We start from the raw sequence: 18,879 nt of genomic DNA, 5'->3' as shown, positions 1-18,879 counted from the left end.
TATAATGATTGCAACTGCATGTCCATAGCAGATGAAAGGCAAAAAAGCTGCTTCAACATATGCAGGTTCTCTTTGCAAACATGCAGAAGAATAACAGCCAATAAGTAATCATCAGTCTTTGCACATTAAACTGAAGAAATGGATGCATAGTACCTTGTCCACATGACAAGGTGATAAGTATTTTATAAACATATAGTGTTATTCAGTGAAGTACCTGATAGCAAAGCATACCTTTAAATGGGCACCATATGTAAATCCTAACTTGCCTTTAGAGAGGAAACCTCTCCTTTGTGGATGTCAGTTTGGCCATCTTAAAGAGAGATTTTTGGTATTATTACATGGTCACTATAGTTCTAAACAAACTTAGCTAGATGAACAGAAGAACTGGAGTCCTTTTTGCATGATGTTGGATGGTGTGACGGGCACAGACTCTCTCATGCAAATCCAACAGACCCTTTCAACCTTTTCATTTACAACATTTCAGCTTTCATTTTCAAAGCCTGTTAGTATGCTGGGCTTCAAATGACTTAATGAACAACCTGTGGGAAGGCCAATCTTGACCATCTTCTGGTTGCTCACAAACCACAATCAGGCAAGCCAGCTGCACTCAGCAATTGAGGAAACAGAGATAAACCCAGAAGTATAAATATTCACTAGCACTTTTTCAAGGTCCTCAAAGGAGGAAAAGAAGAAAACACCATGTTTACTCACCTTGAACAGAAAAAAACCCTGGAATTTTAGTTACTGCCTTTGCCTTCCCAAACAGAAGACAGACTTAATCAGCCAGATCCTCCTTATTATCTACTTTTCTCCCACAACATAAGCACAGCAAGTCCATTCCTAGAGCTAACAACACTTGGGCTACCAAACTTCACCCTGTAACAAAATACCACCAGTCAACAGGGGTGACCTGCTTTCACAAACTAGGAGATGGAATTGATTTGAACCCCAGGAAATCAGAACTGGTATCAAAGTGCTGCTAACACAGTACAGAAACACTGGAAATCAGTAAAGAAGTTACAGAAGTGTCTCACAATATGAATAACATGGAATAGATACTGGGAGTTTTCCATTCATGTAAATGGATCATTACATACAGGGCTACCACCAATCCCAAAGCTATTTGAACCATTCTGAATATTCTTCATCTTGCAATCAATTGCTTGCAAGAAGCGAAAGCTCCCCATTTAGAATGTAGGTTGTCAGCAGAGATTTGTCTTTAATCAATTACACCATAATGTTTCATTACCACAACATTGCTGGTAATCACATGGGGAGTGTTCTCTTTATTCAAGCGCAATATTTGAAAGGTGGTGACCCATGTTGTACAAACTAAGCATGGAAAACCATTTTTGTAGCAATAAAAAGAGAAATAAAAATTACAAATCAGGGCAAGGTTTTGCTACAAAAAGCCATCTTATTTGCTTAAAAGAAACAACCAGCAAACAGGATGAAGGCATCACTAAAATCGATTTCATATGAGCAGGGAATTCAGTTCAGGAGTTGCCTGTGACCAATGTGAGTAGTTAATTAGAGCTGAGGAAATAATTTATAAGAAAAAGGCTGCTAGCCAAATTTATTCTGATTGTGGAATATGTGAAAAACAGATTGCTGGCTACACATTTATTTACCATCTTAATTAACAAAAATTTCTGAATATTTTGTTTGTATTCTGTGGAATGAATGCAGTCAATATTTGATAATGTTTACCAAACATGCATATAGGGTGAAGAAGGTCATAATACATAGAGGTAGAGCTGGCCAGAAACAACAGGAGGGGAGAAAATATTTCCTAAAAAAATAATAAATAAGAAAGCAAGACTTCTGCCAAAAATCTGAAAACACATCTGAAAGATGACCAGTATTTTCTACAGCAATAAAGATGCATTCCCCAGAACTAACACTGCAATGGGTGCTGTTAAGAAGTTTCATGGAAATATGCCCATTGTCTGTGCTTAATATCATTTTGCTCTAATGCTTCAGTTACTCAAGATAAAGTTTTTTCAAGGACTCAAGACACAATGGAGACGGAATATTGAAGTACTACTTCACTCATGACTCAGGCACACAAAGATAACATTTTCTTAAAGTGTAACATTTTAAATCTTTATTTAAAGGCATTTTTCCTATGAATTATAATTAATTGGATCAGATTTATTTTTTATTTGAACTTTTCTGAAAAATTAATGGACAAAAAAGAAAACTCTCTAAAAATATTATAAGGAAGGTACCCTGCTTTTACCAAATACCAAATCAAAAGAAAATTTACAAGTGTCGATTTTTTTTTTTTTACTCAAAGTTAAATTAAGTAAGAATTCAAAAGATCAAATAAAGGCTTCTTTTAGTAAGGTCAGACATGGATACATCTATCTTTACTAATGTATTTTCTTCTTATTAAAATTAAAAGTAATTTTGGTTTTAATATTCTTTTACTGATCTTGGTTAAGAGAATGGTGACTGCAGTGTATTTCTGGCTCACAAAAAGGGGTTTTGGTAAACCATAAAATGATATAAAAAAGTCAATAAACTTTTTTTGTTTTTGTAAGAAAATATACTCAAAAACATATTAAAGGGGTTTTGGTTTTGTTTGGGTTTTTTTTTTTAACGGTGATTTAAAACAATCTGAATTATAAATATGTGCTGGGTGAAAAAAGCTTTTGTTTCCTTATCAGACCTAGGAAGAGGGTAGCACCTCTGGCCACAGGAAGCTGGTTCTCAGATCAGTTATCTCCCATGTGTATGGGGTTAGCTGTAGTTAAATGGTTAGGGTACAAGATGCCCAAGGACTTTGGCAGTACCCAGCTTCCAGATCTGAACTGCAACAGTTAGGAAGTTCTTCCTAGTGGTTCCTAGCCCAAGGATCTCTACCTCATGGATCCCCCTCCAGAGCACAAATCCTTAAAGTTACCAATTCTGTGGCTAATGCCCAAAGCAGAGCTTCCAGGCAGTCTGCAGAGAAGCCCAGGGACCAAAAGACTTAAGACTAATGGTTCATATGGTCTCTTTAAGGACACAGAAAAGGAGCCAGCCTCATTTTTGTGCCAAATACCACACAGGTGCTGAAAATAAGCCAAGAAGATTAAATCCCTGCCAAGGACTCTTCCACAAGAGGAAAAAAGATTTCTCTGGAGGAGGCTGGAGTAAAACTAACAGCAAAAGAAGAGTGTGGGGAAAAAATGCAAATTCCAAAAGAAACCTTTTTTCTCAGAGGAAAGGTGGCTAGGGACCTCACCTACTCTGGACCTAAAGGAGAAACAGTGGTCTCTTCGGTCAATTTTTGGATTACTCTATACTTTTTCTTTTCCCCCCGCTCTTGTCTTTAATATCCAGCTTGTTAGAAATGCTACTTGCACACAAATCTGACAGTCGTATCCCTAGACTGTAACTGAAAACTGACCAGTGTCCCAACTCAGACCTTTTACCAGTTCCATGGGACTATTTGTGTCTTAGTGCCGTGCCTTGCCTACAGCCTGATCTTCTCTGCTTCTTGTTGCCAATCAGGACACCGAGCCAGAAAGCCCTGGCTCACTTCCCAAGGATGGACACATTAATGTAAAACTGCACATCAGTGCCTGATATAACCAGTATTTCTGGAGGAAAATTACAAGAAAACATGAGTGCAAAGTTTCAATGTCCCAGACACTATTCATTTCAGTAAAAAAACCAAAAAAACAAAAAAAAAAAACAACAAAAAAAAACCCCACACCTTGTTTCAATGCTTCTGAAATAAAACCAGCATTTCTGGCTCCCTGATACGTTCAGTGTGTGTTTGTCTGTTTCTTTCAGTTCAATCTGGAGTGAAAACAGACTTTCAAAGAATAAAATACTTCTTGCATGATGGGAATTCCCTTTTAATTTTTGGCCAGCTCTCTTCTGGATACCTTTTCTCCCTATCGTGTTCAGCACAAGACAGTATCCCATCTAAAACATACCACATCCATTACCAAAGCTTCAAGTGAATGTTTGTGGACAGTTTTTCCCTGTATTTGCTCAGCTCTATTTAATGAAACATGCTTGACTGCCTACAACACAGGAGATTTCTTGCAGTATGCTCGCTGAAGTCACAGGTAGAGGAACAAACCTGAGCTGGATTTGCTCAGAACAAAAATCATGTTTGTTGCTAATCATCCCAAACAGGGAAACCTACTGAAAGGCTGGATGGAGGGGCAGGAGGATACAGGTTCATAATCACCATGGATGTATGCTGGGTTTCAGGGATAGAGACAGGGCTGAGCAAGCATGCCTTAGTGAAGGAGTACCTAGCGGCAAAGCCAGGCTGGCCCTGCGCAGCCATACAGCTTCAGAAACAGACATCAGCATGCAGTTACCTGAGGTTTCTTCACCTTAATGATCCAGGTGGGAGGCACAATGACAGCAGCGTGAGCCCCCAGGGAACATGGCTCCTCAATGTGATGTAGCATGAAACAGGTGACTTTATTATGAAACTGGAAGAGAGGAAAAGAGTAGAGTCAATAAGGAGGCCACAAAGACAAAGACAAAGGGGAAGCATGGCGAGGAAGAAGAGGTCGACGGTACAAAAACTGGAGCAACTTTCCCAACTCCATCATCTTCAAGTCCTTCAAACCACAGAGTCTTAGGAACATATAACTGAAGATGATCTTCCCTAGCCATGCCTTCTTACAAAAAATAAACCACCACCACCCCCAAAAAAATAACAAAAAAAAATCACCCAACACAGATCACAGATTGAAGACCACAACCTAGTTTGATGCAGCTGTGTGTAAGAGCTCTTTGGCTCTCTGAGCTAGCAGCAGCAGGCATTGATGGGAGGTAGCCAGCAACTACATTGTGCAACAAGACTCTTCTAGAGGAGTCATGTCAGCCAGGTGAAGTTATGGTGTCTTTGAGCAAAAGGAATAGAAATGGCAAAACTGGGGTGATTCACAGAGAGGGAACTCTGAGAGCCAGGATAAACAAAATTGCTTGCAGTGCGAACAACCCAGTGATGCTGCTACCGGTCTCCCTGAGTATTGTCCACTTACCGCCAGCTTGCACCAGGAACAACTGATGGCCACAATCTCTTTACTATGGAAGGAGAATTTCTGCTGAAAGCCCTAGAATAAGCAGGAAAAAAGGATTAAATTCCTCCTGGCTACAAGAAAATTTATACCTTTAACTCTTGACAGATGACTATGCTAGGCTAAATCAGTTCATTGCAGTCAGATACATTGGTTCAGCCTCAACACTCTTAGATACGAAGCATTTGGAGGTAGGGGGAGGGAGGGGATAAAATAATGACAGGATTCAGAGAAGGTTCTTCAACTAGGCCATTTTCATGCACACATTTTAAAGACACTTCTCCAAAATTTTATGCTTTTTCTTAATTTTTGTAGTTAAAAAGAAGGAAAGGGAGAAGAAGCAGAGAAGGAATGCCTATTTCAATGGATTTCTACAGACCTGAATAAGATTCAGATTTTTCGGTTGAACAGAACATTCTCTCATTGCAGTCTTTTTTGCTCTAAATATGAGCAACAATTTGAATTTTCCTTTTGCTTTTCTTTGTTTTTTTGTTGATTTTTTTTTCTTTTTAATACAGAGTGGAATCAACTACAATGTCTGTGTGGAAATGTTCTGATTGGGAAATTGTTTATTGTTTTATTGAGCTGACTCAGATCAAAATCTTTTTAGTAAGTTCCAAAAACCAAGACGGTCTGATTCAAATCAGACAGACATAAGAGAAAATATTTCTTTAGAGTTTTAAAGAGAAAAAAGCACCATTACCAGCAAATATGAGATTTTATTCTCCCACAGAATAGTTTAATTTTTGTAGAATTTCAGCAGACATATCACTTTACTCTAAATTCTAAGGCTGGAAAAGACCACTGGGTCATATATATACTTCTTGCATGTAACACAGGCAACAAATGCTGTAACTGGAGTTACAGCCTGAAAATTTGTGTTCAGTTAAAGCTTATTTTAGCCAGAGAAAAAAATCATTTGGGTTAATGGCTACAGAGATGGAAAGTCCAGAACTCTGTTGAACAGTTTATCATAGTCACCTTCAGTGCTTAGGTTTATTTCAGATCTGCAGTTGTCTAGATCCTTTATTCATTGGCTTCTATCAAGCCTCTCTACTACATTAAGTAGCCCATCACCATCAAGAGTTTTCTAACTGAAAGTCTCTCTACCAAGTCATGAATTTGTGAGCCAGTTTTCTTTTGAATGAGCTGAGTTTTACCTAAATGTCCTACATGCTGGGCAATACCCAAGACCCAGTGCAAAGAGTTATAATAATCTGATTTAGTAACATCTAACAGGACATTTCCTCAAAGCTTCTATAATTAAGGTCCTTCTCATCCTAGTTGCTGTGGAAATGAACAGGAAGATGGACACCTGCAGGAAAAATGACCCTATTAGTGCTCAGTGCAATGACAACGTCAAGCACACGAAGAAGGAGAATTAAATGAACAACCAAAAACGCATCCAGAGATGCACTGGTCTTGTTTAAGTGAAGGACTGAGCTACAATCTGTCCAGATGGGATAGTTGAAGACAACCTTATCAATATTCTGAAGAGGAGGAGGCTATCCCTATCTGCCTGGCATGCAGAAGTGCACATTGCAGCTACCTCTTCAGGTGTCCCCAGCATGTATTCAAACCAGCTTGCCAGGTGGACCACACCACCAACTAAGGCCTACTCCTAAAGAGGCTTGTGTCACCTCTGCCTAGATTTTTTTTTTTTTTAATCCTTCCCCTAATGCCTCAGGTTTTACATTCAGAGAAATTCAAAGAGTAAATTCTTCATAACGATGGCCATCAGGCATATTCAGGTTTAGTAATGGAGCGTGGTCAAATGGCTTCACAAAGACAAGCTGGCCAGCTGCTTCTGGCTGGGTAGTTCTAGTCTGCCTTTCGGTGTGGGCACAAGAACAAACAGAGTGACAGTATGATGACATGAGTGCTGGAACGGAGGTCTGACACTAGACGAAACGCTCTGTTCTCATTCACTTAGACTAGTGCTTCTTAATGTTGCTTACAAATCTTACTCTTTCTTGTCCCGAAGTATATTAAAAAATATTATTTCAGCGCCTCACAGGCACGAATGTTTTCTTTTGTTTGGCTTTGTAACAAGCAGGGGAAAAATTCTTCTCTCCCAAAACCTCCGCTAATAAAACCTAAAATTCAGTACCTAAATTCCACAGCCCATCAGTGATGTATTTTAAACATATGGACTGAGCAGCTTGTCTGGTTCTGGATGGACCGTTTTTCATTTATTCAGTAAGCCATTTGGCTTTTAGGGAGTCATTAGAGAAAATGAAAGCAATAAAAACATATTAACGATAAGTAGCAATGAAACACCACTTTTCTTCCTCAAATTGCTTTACAAATGTGAGCTAATTCTTCCTAAGGATACATGTTTGAGGTAAGATAGCAATTATTTGAAAGCTAGCTTTACAAATAAAGGAACTGATGAAATAAAGCAATGCACTGCAGGTCACAGTGAGATTTGATGGGGACTATCAGGTTGAAAAGCTGGAGCCCCCCATATTCCACCAGAAATCATCTTTTCTGCCTTCTCTCAGTGAGAAGGAAAACTAAAATTCAGCTATGTTGCTCCTGGGTCATGCAAGGAGGTCTTCTGCAAAAATTTAGAAATTTTGGGACAGAAAATTAATTTCACCTTTGTGAGAATATCAGCCTAACAGTACCTGATTAGCCCTGATTCACAGGCACCCAATTCCTGTACAATACAGGAAATCCCAGGCTGTGAGCTGCTCCTGCGGAAGTAAACAGTTGTGCATACCACAGGAAAGATATTTGGAGGAAAAGAGCACCTAAATCCCCAGCTTGTGTTGGTGATTACAATCTGTCGAAACAATTGGGATCAAAGTCCACATTAATATAGACACCCATGCACACAAACAGAGCACATAGAGATTACTAGCTCCAACATGTTTTGGTTATGTTCTCAAATGTACTTATTAAAGAGTATTTTCACATCAGTGTTAGGGCTACTAATTATTTTCGCATGTATTTTCCTATGATATTTATTCCCTTTTTAATGCTCACAGAGACATTCCAATGCAACATTACCACAGGAGAGCCAGGTATTATTACAACTCAAATACACACAGCAAGAGAAGCACTTGGATAGTGACCTCTGCTAAAATAGCAAAGAATTGCCTTTCAACTACTAGAAATTTCAATCCTGCCGTTATATGCAGGGGAAACATACAGCTCTGCATCAATCCACAGGCCTTTAAAGGGACCAGTAACAGAGATAGACACTGTAGCTGCACACTGTGTGTATAGTGGACACACTGCTTTGGACACCACAGAAAGTAGAAAGAAATAAAGTGTCTGTTTAGCATGATGGTCCAGATGCATTCTTAGTCCCAGAAAATCCCTAAGCCACTGGTAACTGGAATTATATGAATAAAAGATCAATCTGCATTCATCCCTAAGCTTCTATTACTGCACACAGTCATGGCCTGGATCCTGGGCCACATGGTCTGAACATTCTTATGTTGTATTACATAAAGAAAAAAAAAAAAGTCAAATCCCAATTTCTCTGATGATCCCAGGTAACAAACAGCTAATAAGAGCTAAAAGCTACAAAACTATCTTTTTTTCCCACCTGCAAGAGAAAGAAATGAGTTCTTAAACATCATGAACGGTGTAGAGAATGCGGTTTGGGAGCTTTTATTTACCATCGCTTCCAACACAAGAGCTATGGAGCATTAGAAAAAAAACAGTAAGTGACAGGTGTGAAACAATCAAAATGAGGTTCTCACAGCATGTAGTTCAGTCTGGGAATTCCTTGCTAAAGGATCTTGTAAATGCTACAACTTTACAGGAACTCAAGGAGAGACTAGACAAGATCACAGGAGAGAAAGTTATCATAGGCTGTTAAATATAAAGGCACCATTCCTGGAAATTCGTGAGACAGAAATTCTTAGAGGCCAGGAGACTGTTTTGGGGATACATGACCAACACCTGCCCCTACTTATGCTTTTCCATAATAAGCCACTGTTGAATACTGGGCTCAATGGTACTTTGTCTTCAGAGATACGGCCATCCCTCCATTACAGCCTCCAGTTCCAAAAAAGGGGAATCATCACAGCAAGTAGACAGAAACGGATCATTTGGTTCCACTGCACTCAGTAAGATTTTGAACAAGACTTTCCAGCCCCCCTTCCCTGGCACTGATTTCTGCATATGGTACTTTTGCAGTACAGCAGTGAAATCACCCCTGGGAAGGAGAAGAGAAGAAAACTGAAGTCTGGATGAGATCACATAAGCTGTATTTATGCTAGCAAGTGACGTGTAACAGTGGGAGCACAAGCTCTGTTGGTACTGAGGACACTGTACCCAAGGATTTTCAGAGAATTTTATTTTTGACTAGCTGTAGTCTGGTCCTGTGGACTGAATGTCCACTGCAGAGTTAACTTTCAATTAAGTTCAATCCGAAAGGAATTTAGTTCATTTGCTACAAGACTGTTTCATGTGTGAACTGTGGTAAGCAATGACAATCTGGAAAATTTCTTCCAAACTGCACTTCTGAGATGAAACACTGACATAGACATCTCTGTTCTCCAGCTCTCTGGTAGTGTCAACCATGGCACAGAAGGCACACAAAATATAAAGCCACAAAGCCACGCTAAAAATGCTGTGGGGCATTAATTCCTTTCCACTGGCTTATGACTTGAAGAATGAGATGGGTATATCCTAAATGTTCATTTCTACTTTCTTTACTCAAACTATTATTAATGATCATTAAAATATTTAACCACCCAATTCCAGATGTGGGATAGGACTAATATTACACAACAATGAGATCTACCAGAGTCATTAGGTATTCAATGAATAATACTTTTTTTCATTGTTTTAAATTTACTGCAATTACATTTCAATGATAGTTCCATTTTTCTTGCATAATAAGAGAATATAAAAGACGGTTCTCACTCAGAGGTATTAGGAATGTAACAGGGGAGCACAAGACAGACAAGCATTTTGCTGTAACAGGAGACTGCTTGGCCAATAAATACAATGGGATTTTTTTTTCTTGTTAGAATTTTCCCTAATCCTTTCTGTTTGTTGACAAAGAACAACTCTACTACAATACACCCATGTTAGTCTTAACTGAATATTTCTTATCTAAGGGGAAAACGGTGATTTCCTCTGAACTTCTCCATATCAGTCAGGGCTGATAGGAATTTTGGGATGGACTGGTCCATGTTGCCCACGTGAACGTACCCAGCACAGGTTTTGATACGATGGGCAGTAAGTACTCTCATTCCAAAATCAACTCCTAATACATCTATGGGAGATCCAGGCCAAAATGGCAGAGGAGGAAGGCAATATCACTACAGAGTCATACCATCAAAAAGCTGCATGCAAAGTGCCTTGCTGCACTGTTCACATGCTACTTGCTGTAAAAGGGCATCACATTTTTATTGCATGATTTGTTGCAGCTGGTAGCTGGTGATCTACATCAGTATCCAGATACAAATCTGATTTTCCTCTAACTTGAGTGCTGTGCCATGGAGACGAGACACAGTCTTTCTTACTAGTTGATGTTAAGAGGGAGGCAAAAGTATAATATAGTGCTAGAGAAAGGAAGTTAAACCCCTGTGTTAATTTAATTTTTAAATATCTCTCAACAAATTTCAGGGGTTCATAATATTTCAGAAGAAAGGTCTTCAGTAGCTAAGATACTTTTTACCCTTTTTTATAGCTTTTTAGAAATAAACTTTTACAATCTATGGAGCAGAGGAAATGCGAAACAGTCTCACAAATCTTAGAGTCTGCTGAGGCAGAAAGAAAGCAACAGCCTTTCTTCTTCCAGGAGCCTGAAAAAACAGGCCATCACAATTCTGGCAAAGAGGACAGCACTGTGAGAACACCATATTGGCACAGGGTTAGCTTAATGAAGAAAGAAGCTCAAGGAGCCACAGCCTTCCTCCTCCTCATTTTCACCAGCCAGTGCAGTGCAATGTCCCAGGACACACGATGTGCTCATTCCTGCAGATGCAGCTGCCTTTTCTCTTCCCACATGGGAATCAGGGCTGCTACCAATCAACATATCAGGCTTGTCATTTTCTGCTTAAGAGAGACCAAGTGTTTAGGATAGAAAAATTTTAGAGACTGGTAGGACCTACTGGCTACCCTGAATTCATAAGTGCCCAGTGTTGTGCTTGCGCTGCACTGGAAATCTTACCTTTCCACACTGCTTACATTTCCCCTCCTGCCTCCGCCTGTGCACCCAGTGGTGCCGGACAAAGTTCTGCAAAAGAAGGACAAAAAAATACGTTATAGGAAGCAATGACAGCTTGCACTCAAAGGGTACCATTTGTGTGAAATTGGTTTACAGTCACCAAAGGAAAGGTCCCTTCAGCCAATGCAATCATTTCTGGATGAAAATGCAATAGTCCCCGCGGGAAACCCCAGACACAACCAAAACTGCAGGATGAATAAGGATAAGATGGTGTTCTTTATCCATGTTGAAACATGGCCACAACTACTCTCTCAGTACTCTTCCACAAAAAGAAGTTCATTACATGACGTGGAGATAATCATCACCTAAATACAGAGCACAGAAGTGCCCAAACACTGCTGTGTCCAGCCACAATGCAGGGCCCCTCTCTGTTCTGCTTGGAAATATGGCCTTATAGTGCAAAAAATAACAAGCCAATGCAGGAGAAGGGAAGGAGGAGAGGAAGGAGCAGTCATTGAAGCAGTCTTTTATCCTTGTTTGGACTACTTACCTCCTGGGTGGCAGCAAGCAGTGAGCAAGAGATGGGAGGGTGAGCAGGACTGCTGCTCCTCTTCTGTGCAGGCAAGGGGGATAGAAGGGGCCTGCCTACACCATGCTGTTACGCCAGCCAGCGCTGAAGCAGCGATGTGGCAGGGAATTGACCTACCTCTGCTAAGAGCAAGCTGGCCACTAAATCAACTATAGAAGTTAAAGGTGTTTTTGAAACACTGGCTTCTAACTATGCAAGACATATATAAATATATCAATAATAACAATAAATACCCAGTGCCTTCAAAGGAGTTGAATTCATACAGTAGCTGGAGGCAAACCATAAGGTTTTTGAATGTTTGATTTTTTTACTAAAAAAAAAAAAAAATCTTAGAACACTAGAGATACTTCTAGAAAAAAAAAAAGGAGAGGCAAGTGGAAGGAGAACGAAATAGAGAAGAATAAAAAATACTAGTTCAAAGGTCAGGAAAAAAAAAAAAAAAGAAATGCTACCCCAAAAAAAAAGAAAAAGACAGAATAGCTGAATGAATAGGAAAAGAGACAACAGAAAGATGAAATGGTGTCTGTCAGTGTAAGTAATGGAGTGCTTCAGCTAGAATTCACTTTACATTTATTCTGGGGAAAAGAACATGTCCCACTGGGAACCAATACTCTAAGACTCCTCTGAATCTAAAAGCACAGCTGCAGCTCCACACCAGGTGGATCAGCACACAAATCAAATAAAAAGCGATCGTCATTTGTCCATTACTTACTTCTCTTGGAGATCTGGAGCCTCCCTCTCGGAAAGTTGGTTTGCAGCGAAAATTAATCTGGCATTAAAATAAAGCTGTTAGAACTGAAAGTGAGCTGAGAGAGAATTTATTCCAATATGTTGATCTAGGCCAGACTTCCAAAATATTTATTATCTATTAAAATATTAGCTTTACTAACTGAACAAAGTAACTTACCTGGATGCCAGAAAAATCTCTTTTCATATGCCATAATAATTCTCCTTGCTAGATCTCTATGCAGCCCTCATCATCAGTAATGCTATTGCTGCCTGCTCAATTCAACTATTTAAGCTGTCTCCCCTTACCTAGAAGGAAACTGCTTCATCTGTTTTTTTTCTGAAGAACATTTGCAACCAAAGCGGACTTAAGCTAAGGGCTCAAAAGTTAATAGCTGGAAATCTAACTCTGCAAGACCTTTTTGCACATCCCAGCTTTATGTCTTCACAAACAAAATCTGTGGAGAAATCGTCATTCACATGAAGAACTGTGCAAATTACCCTAAATTTGTACCTTTCGCTTAGGTCAAGCTACTTTTATCCACCTCCCCAAGCACAAACCATTTGGGGAGCATTGTACTGCCTCATGCAGTGGTGTTGCCTCCTTCAGATGAGAGAGGAAAGACAAAGAGGACAACGGGAACTTCCATGAACAGAAAACATTTTTAGGAAGATGAAGAGAAAAAGCATTTAACAAACAAGGGAGTCCTATGAGAAAACCCCAAATCTTTTTGAGAAATGAAAATCAATAGAAATAAGAGCAAGGGGGATGTAGAAAGAAACAAATATACTGAAGACGAGACAGGCATGTGAAAAGGCCAAAGGATATGTGAGGTAAGGATGCCCTAAATGAAATGGATTGAAGCTTAAGCTGACTATGCTTCAAAGAATAAAATGCTTAAGGATACTGCACAGCTATGCTTTTGTCATGACAGTAGAAGGACTGAGTTTCCCTAAATTTAAATAAAACCCTTCCCATGTAAATAAGTTCCTCCCTCATTTAATAACGGCCTTCAAAATAATAGCTCAAGGGAGAGAGGAAAAAAAATAAGAGAAAAAAAAATGAAAATACTTATTACTTAAGAAGAAATAAAAGCCATAGCATTATTAGTCTTCCTCCATTGCTCTTCACTTGGAATTGCAATTCGTTGTTTCACTGCTGAGTCGTGGAAGGCTGGAAAGACCCCCGGCTTATTTATTTTACTTACAACTTACACCTTTGCAGAGGGCCAAGCAGAAGACTTATGTACCAGTTTTAAACTCCACAGGGTTTAAGAGGGTTGCAGACTTTATAACAACCCTCTGCCAAGAGGTGAATTTCATGGTGTCCAGAAAGGCATAAACAAGCTCAACAGAATGGGTTTTATCTAAGTGCTCATTTGCTCCGGCTGGCAACGCCACCAGCTCACTGGGCTATGGCAAGTCAGCACTGCTGCTGATGAAGGAAGTCATGAAAAATTCACTGGTAACATTTTGTGCTGAAAGCATGTGCTAATGCTAATTTCACTGTGGGTAAAAGCATTGGGGGTGGAAATGGTACCTCTCCAACTTGGTATTATGGCAATCACTGTGACATTTGTCAACACAAGTCCAAATACTTGGAAAGGAAAAACTCTTTCCAAAGGGTTGCTGCTATAAATTCGTTATGCATCAACTTTTCTTTTTATGGGCAACAACATTGCAAAACATACAGGAGTGAAAATGAAGCTCTAATGAAATCAATGGGGAAATTCCCACTCATATTTCTTTACACAGATCCCACCAAGAAATAAAAACAGTGGGGGGAAATTTCTTTAACACCTTAACAGTTAGGCATAATGAAGAAGAATCACTGATGGGAAGAGAACTCAGTGATAGATATTCTATAGGCACTTGGGGGTAAGGAGAGCTCCTTGAAAGAACTGAGAAACAGGACAGATGCTCACAGATATAGTACCAAATAATGGTACTAGAAAGGAATGGTTTGATGTTTTCCATTTTAAGAACAAGAACTTAATTTCTAAGGTTTTGAGGACAGAACAGTACAGTCTAGTAAACACAGTGAAAAATGTTCATAGTAGCATCTTATGCTGCATTGCTCATAATAAGTATAGCTGTCATAAGATGAACTATGCTGCATTTAGTTGAGGAATTTTGAAAGGCTAATTTTGTGCATGAAAGGATACTGCATTTTCTAACTTCAATTTTCAATCTAGAAGTAGAGGAAAATTGTATTTTAATCATAAAAATTGTGAAAGCATTCCATGGTCTTTTGTTGGGAGGGGTGGGGGGTGTTAATGGTTCACAGGGTTTGAAGAAATCTTTTTTAAAAAATAAGCTGGAATTTTAAGTTAACTTTTAAGCAAATATATTGTCAAAACAGCTCTGAAAACCTAATTTGGCATATGGTGTTTTCCAGACTGAAACCTCAGTAAAAGAATTAAGTGAGTGTTGTCCATGTCAGGCTCCAGAAGATGGCAATGTCTTACCTTCTCTAACTGTTCCATGCACGCATTGTGGACCACAATCTTGCAGGCAGCGCACTTCCTCCGCAGAGCAGATTTCTGCAAGAGGAAAGGGAGACGCGCGTGCATGGAGGTGCACTATTCCCAGGAGGAAAAAAGTTAGCTGTGAACCAGGAGATGTTTCTCTCCTTATACAACATCTTATATATTTTTTTCTCTCTTCGTGCTCTCAACTGTTCTGTATATTGGAAAAACGTCTGAAGCTCTTCCAGTTAAGAACTGGACTTCATGAAAAACAGAGCCACAGTACTCCAGCCTGTGAACTAGAAGTAAAAGGCTCCCTTTAGGTAGCAGACAAGGTTGTTACAGTGCAGATCATCGCTCTAAAAGGGAGCAGCCTATGAAGCGGATGAGCAGAGCCAGTGAAAAGAGGAGAAAAACCATACATGCAAATCAGAGAACTCAGACCAGTTTGGAAGAGTATGTCATTTCATGCTTATCATATAATATTGAATTTGATGGGCCTGACCATTGCCTTGCAGAAAAAATACTTGGGTCATTTAGCAGAGAATGATAACCTTCTCACAGAATGTTGTCCAATGCTTATGAAATGTTACAGCAGGGATAAAATTCTCAGCCTAATTATGCTGGTTAGTTTTATTAATTTCAGTAGGGCTTTTAAAATAATTTTCATTGAATCCCTCAGGCCAAAGCATATGAAAGGCAAGAGAATGCATCCAGAAGAGAGATAATATATTTACTTTTTTTCCTTGCATATGCTCAATTTAATAAACTAGATGGAATTAATTTTCATACAAGTTCAACTTACGGACTTGTGCTTGAGGGACAGAAAATTTATAAACACACAGTAAATTGAGACTGGTTTCTTTCAGATTTTTACATTCAATTTATTCATACTCATTTAAATCTCTAAAATTATTTTATTAGAATTTTCAATATATTGTAAACAAATTTAAGAAGAAACAGGGAACACAGCTTTGGCTCACATTATAGACTAATCATTATCATTTTACTGAGTTTTATAATTATGAGTCTCAAAATTATCTAGATATACCCTAACTGTGCATGTTCATATATATGTGGAGTATTGTTCTCATGTTTCACCTGAAGAACCATGATATTGTATATCAGACTAAGCTTTCATGTGTTTTATGACTTGTTAACTTTAAGTATGTTTTTAGTCTCTGTGTTTACCAAGAAGAGTGAGACAACATAAAGGAATTGATCCCTAAGACGAAAAACTGCAAAAAGTAAACAAAGGTAATGCCTTATGAGCAGCTATTTTTTTAATATCTTGCTTTTTAAGTTGTTCTCATGATTTTTGAATGCTGGTGGCATTGCAAGTAGTTAGTCATTTATAGTGAGAGGCTAGTAAAAATTCAGATTATCTTTTCTATTACTTCTAACATCTTTGATTTATCATGAAATGTCAGCTCCATATTCCAGAGATTAGGAGTTTGTGTTCTGTATAAGCTAAGATTTTATGCAAAGTCTGTGCAGCTACAGCCTAATTATTTCTCACCACTTCTCCATTGAAAACATTTGATTTTAAACAGTCTACATGTAAAAGAGCTAAGTCAAAGGAAGACCAGGACAGGCATAGAAAGATGCAGTGTCTTCAAAAGATTCAAACTGGAAAAGCATTAGCCTTTTGACACATCAGGTTAAACTAACCACAACTAAAGTTAACTGGATTTCCATTTCTAGTTCTTAAGCTAATGAAAGCCCCATGAACTGTAACATGTTATAAACAGAGATATCACTTTCTCCAAAGGGAACTAATACACTAGTACCTAAAAGTACTCAGTCAGGTCAAGCAAAGGCCAGGCAATTAAGAACTGAGCAACTTTAAACTCTGCTGCTTCCTAAATATGACCCAACATCTGCAAGCCTATTGATTGGAAAGCTTGTCATCACATAAGGTGTCTCCCAACTTTCCCAGATAAAAGTGTAAGTCAGTGGGTCTAATTCCCCAGCTACTGCAAACAGTCCTTCCAACTCCTAGACAGATACACCTCTAAAGCTAAGACACAGCCTTTCAAGTCATATGCAACATACTATTAAATTTCCATGCTACTTTCAATGAACTAAATCATGAGGAAGTTTTAGAAAGGTAAACTTCTATTGAGAACATAAGAACAGTTGTACTGGGTCAGACCAGAGGTCCACACAGCCAAGCAAATCCTGTCTCCATCTTTTGCCGAAACCCAGCGCCTCAGGAGCAGTATAAGTGGAGGGCAAACACACAATGAGCTTCCATTGAATATTACCCCACAATCAGCAGTCTGTTACTGTTGCGACTTTGTTTCAGTACTCTTTGTAAGCAGGTATAGACTTCCCAGGCCTGGTCTTAACCTTATATACCATAAAGTAACCAATTTGCTTGAGAAGTTATGGGGATGGATATGAAATTGGAGCTATGGAAAGCACTAGTATTTTGGATCAAAGAGCCCCAAAAATGGGGGTGATTAGTGAATCAAAATGCTTTGATTTGGATCAAATGATCTGAGGATTTTTTTTTAATAAAAGCAAAAAGATGGTATTGCAAAGAGTCGCAGGCAGTATCCACAAACACCCCAGAGAAGATAAACTCCCCTTACACTTTGCAGTCCAAGGGCCACGGTGCTCCCTTGAGCACTGATTCAAAGCAAAGGCTTGAACACAGGATCCCCACTCTCTCACCAGGTTTCCTAAATACCAACCAAGGTAAGAGTTTTGGGTTTTTTTCTTCTCTTCTGCTGAAGCAGTTTAAATGAAATACTAGGTGTTGAGCTGCTGAAGCAGACTGGAAGTATAAGTGACTCCCCAGTCAAAGAAGAGACACACACAGGTTAGAGATCAATCCAATTAAACTTTTTCACACACAGCAGAACAGCTTCAATAGGAGAAGGCAAACCTCGAATACTCTCAAATAGGAGAAGGAAAACACTCGAATATGAGTGCACTCGCTGGTGAGTTGTCCTGGTTTTGGCTGGGATAGAGTTAATTTTCCTCCTAATAGCTGGTATAGTGCTGTGTGTTGGATTTAGTGTGAGAATAATGTTTCACTGATGTGTCAGTTGTTGCTAAGTAGTGCTTATACTAGTCAAGGACTTTTCAGCTTCCTGTGCCCTACCAGCTAGAAGCTGGGAGGGGTCAAAGCCAGGACAGCTGACCCAAACTGGCCAAAGGGCTATTCCATACCATATGACATCATGCTCAGTATATAAACTGGGGGGAGTTGGCCACGGTGTGGGGACTGCTGGTTGGGAACTGGATGGGCATCGGTCAGCAGGTAGTGAGCAATTGCATTTTGCATCACTTATTTTGTATGTTCTTTTATCATTATTATTTTCCCTTCCTTTTCTGTCCTATTAAACTGCCTTCATCTCAACCCACAAATTTTACTTTTTTTTGCCCTGATTCTCTCCCCCTGCAGGGGGGAGGGGAGTGAGCAAACAGCTGTGTGGTGTTTAGCTGCCTGCCAGGTTAAACCACAACATGAGTGCATTCAGGAGTTTGGAAAATTCAGTTCAAATCCTTGCAGTGATTAAAATCACAAAAATTTGATCAGACCCTACTCTCAGAGACCCCAGCAAGTGATATCATAGAATCATTTACGTTGGAAAGGACCTTTAAGATCATCCAGTCCAACTGTTAACCTAACACTGCAAGTCCACCACTAAACCATGTCCCTAAGCACCACATCTACCCTTCTTTTAAGTATCTCCAGGGATGGGGACTCAACCACTTCCCTGGGCAGCCTGTGCCAGTGCCTGTCTACCCTTTTGGTGAAGAAGTTTTTCCGAATATCCAATCTAAACCTCCCATGGTGCAACTTGAGGCCATTTCCTGTTGTCCTATCACTTGTTATTGGGGAGGAGAGACCGACCCCCACCTTGCTACAACCTCCTTTCAGGTAGTTGTAGAGAGCAATATGGT

General features: G+C 39.3%; 1 protein-coding gene across 6 annotated transcripts in view; it reads right to left on the bottom strand.

The window, feature by feature from the left end:
• The window catches only part of DGKI (diacylglycerol kinase iota), a 227,515-nt gene that overhangs the window by 118,842 nt on the left and 89,794 nt on the right, over positions 1-18,879 (bottom strand). For 4 of the 6 annotated variants that reach the window (XM_087765034.1, XM_087765035.1, XM_087765040.1 and 1 more), the window contains 5 exons: positions 14,962-15,036; positions 12,480-12,536; positions 11,182-11,247; positions 5,004-5,075; positions 4,329-4,445 (listed from right to left, as the gene is read on the bottom strand). In XM_087765034.1, the coding sequence (XP_087621160.1) occupies positions 4,329-4,445; positions 5,004-5,075; positions 11,182-11,247; positions 12,480-12,536; positions 14,962-15,036 (387 nt within the window). The remainder of the gene's footprint in view (positions 1-4,328; positions 4,446-5,003; positions 5,076-11,181; positions 11,248-12,479; positions 12,537-14,961; positions 15,037-18,879) is intronic. The other 2 variants (XM_087765036.1, XM_087765037.1) reach the window with 1 other exon arrangement.

This window comes from Nipponia nippon, unplaced genomic scaffold (genome assembly GCF_047370975.1).
Source record: "Nipponia nippon isolate SJK-2023a ecotype South Korea unplaced genomic scaffold, ASM4737097v1 scaffold_3, whole genome shotgun sequence".
NCBI lineage: Eukaryota > Metazoa > Chordata > Aves > Pelecaniformes > Threskiornithidae > Nipponia > Nipponia nippon.
The sequence above is the reverse complement of the archived record's forward strand: the minus strand, read 5'-3'. Positions and strand labels throughout refer to the sequence as shown.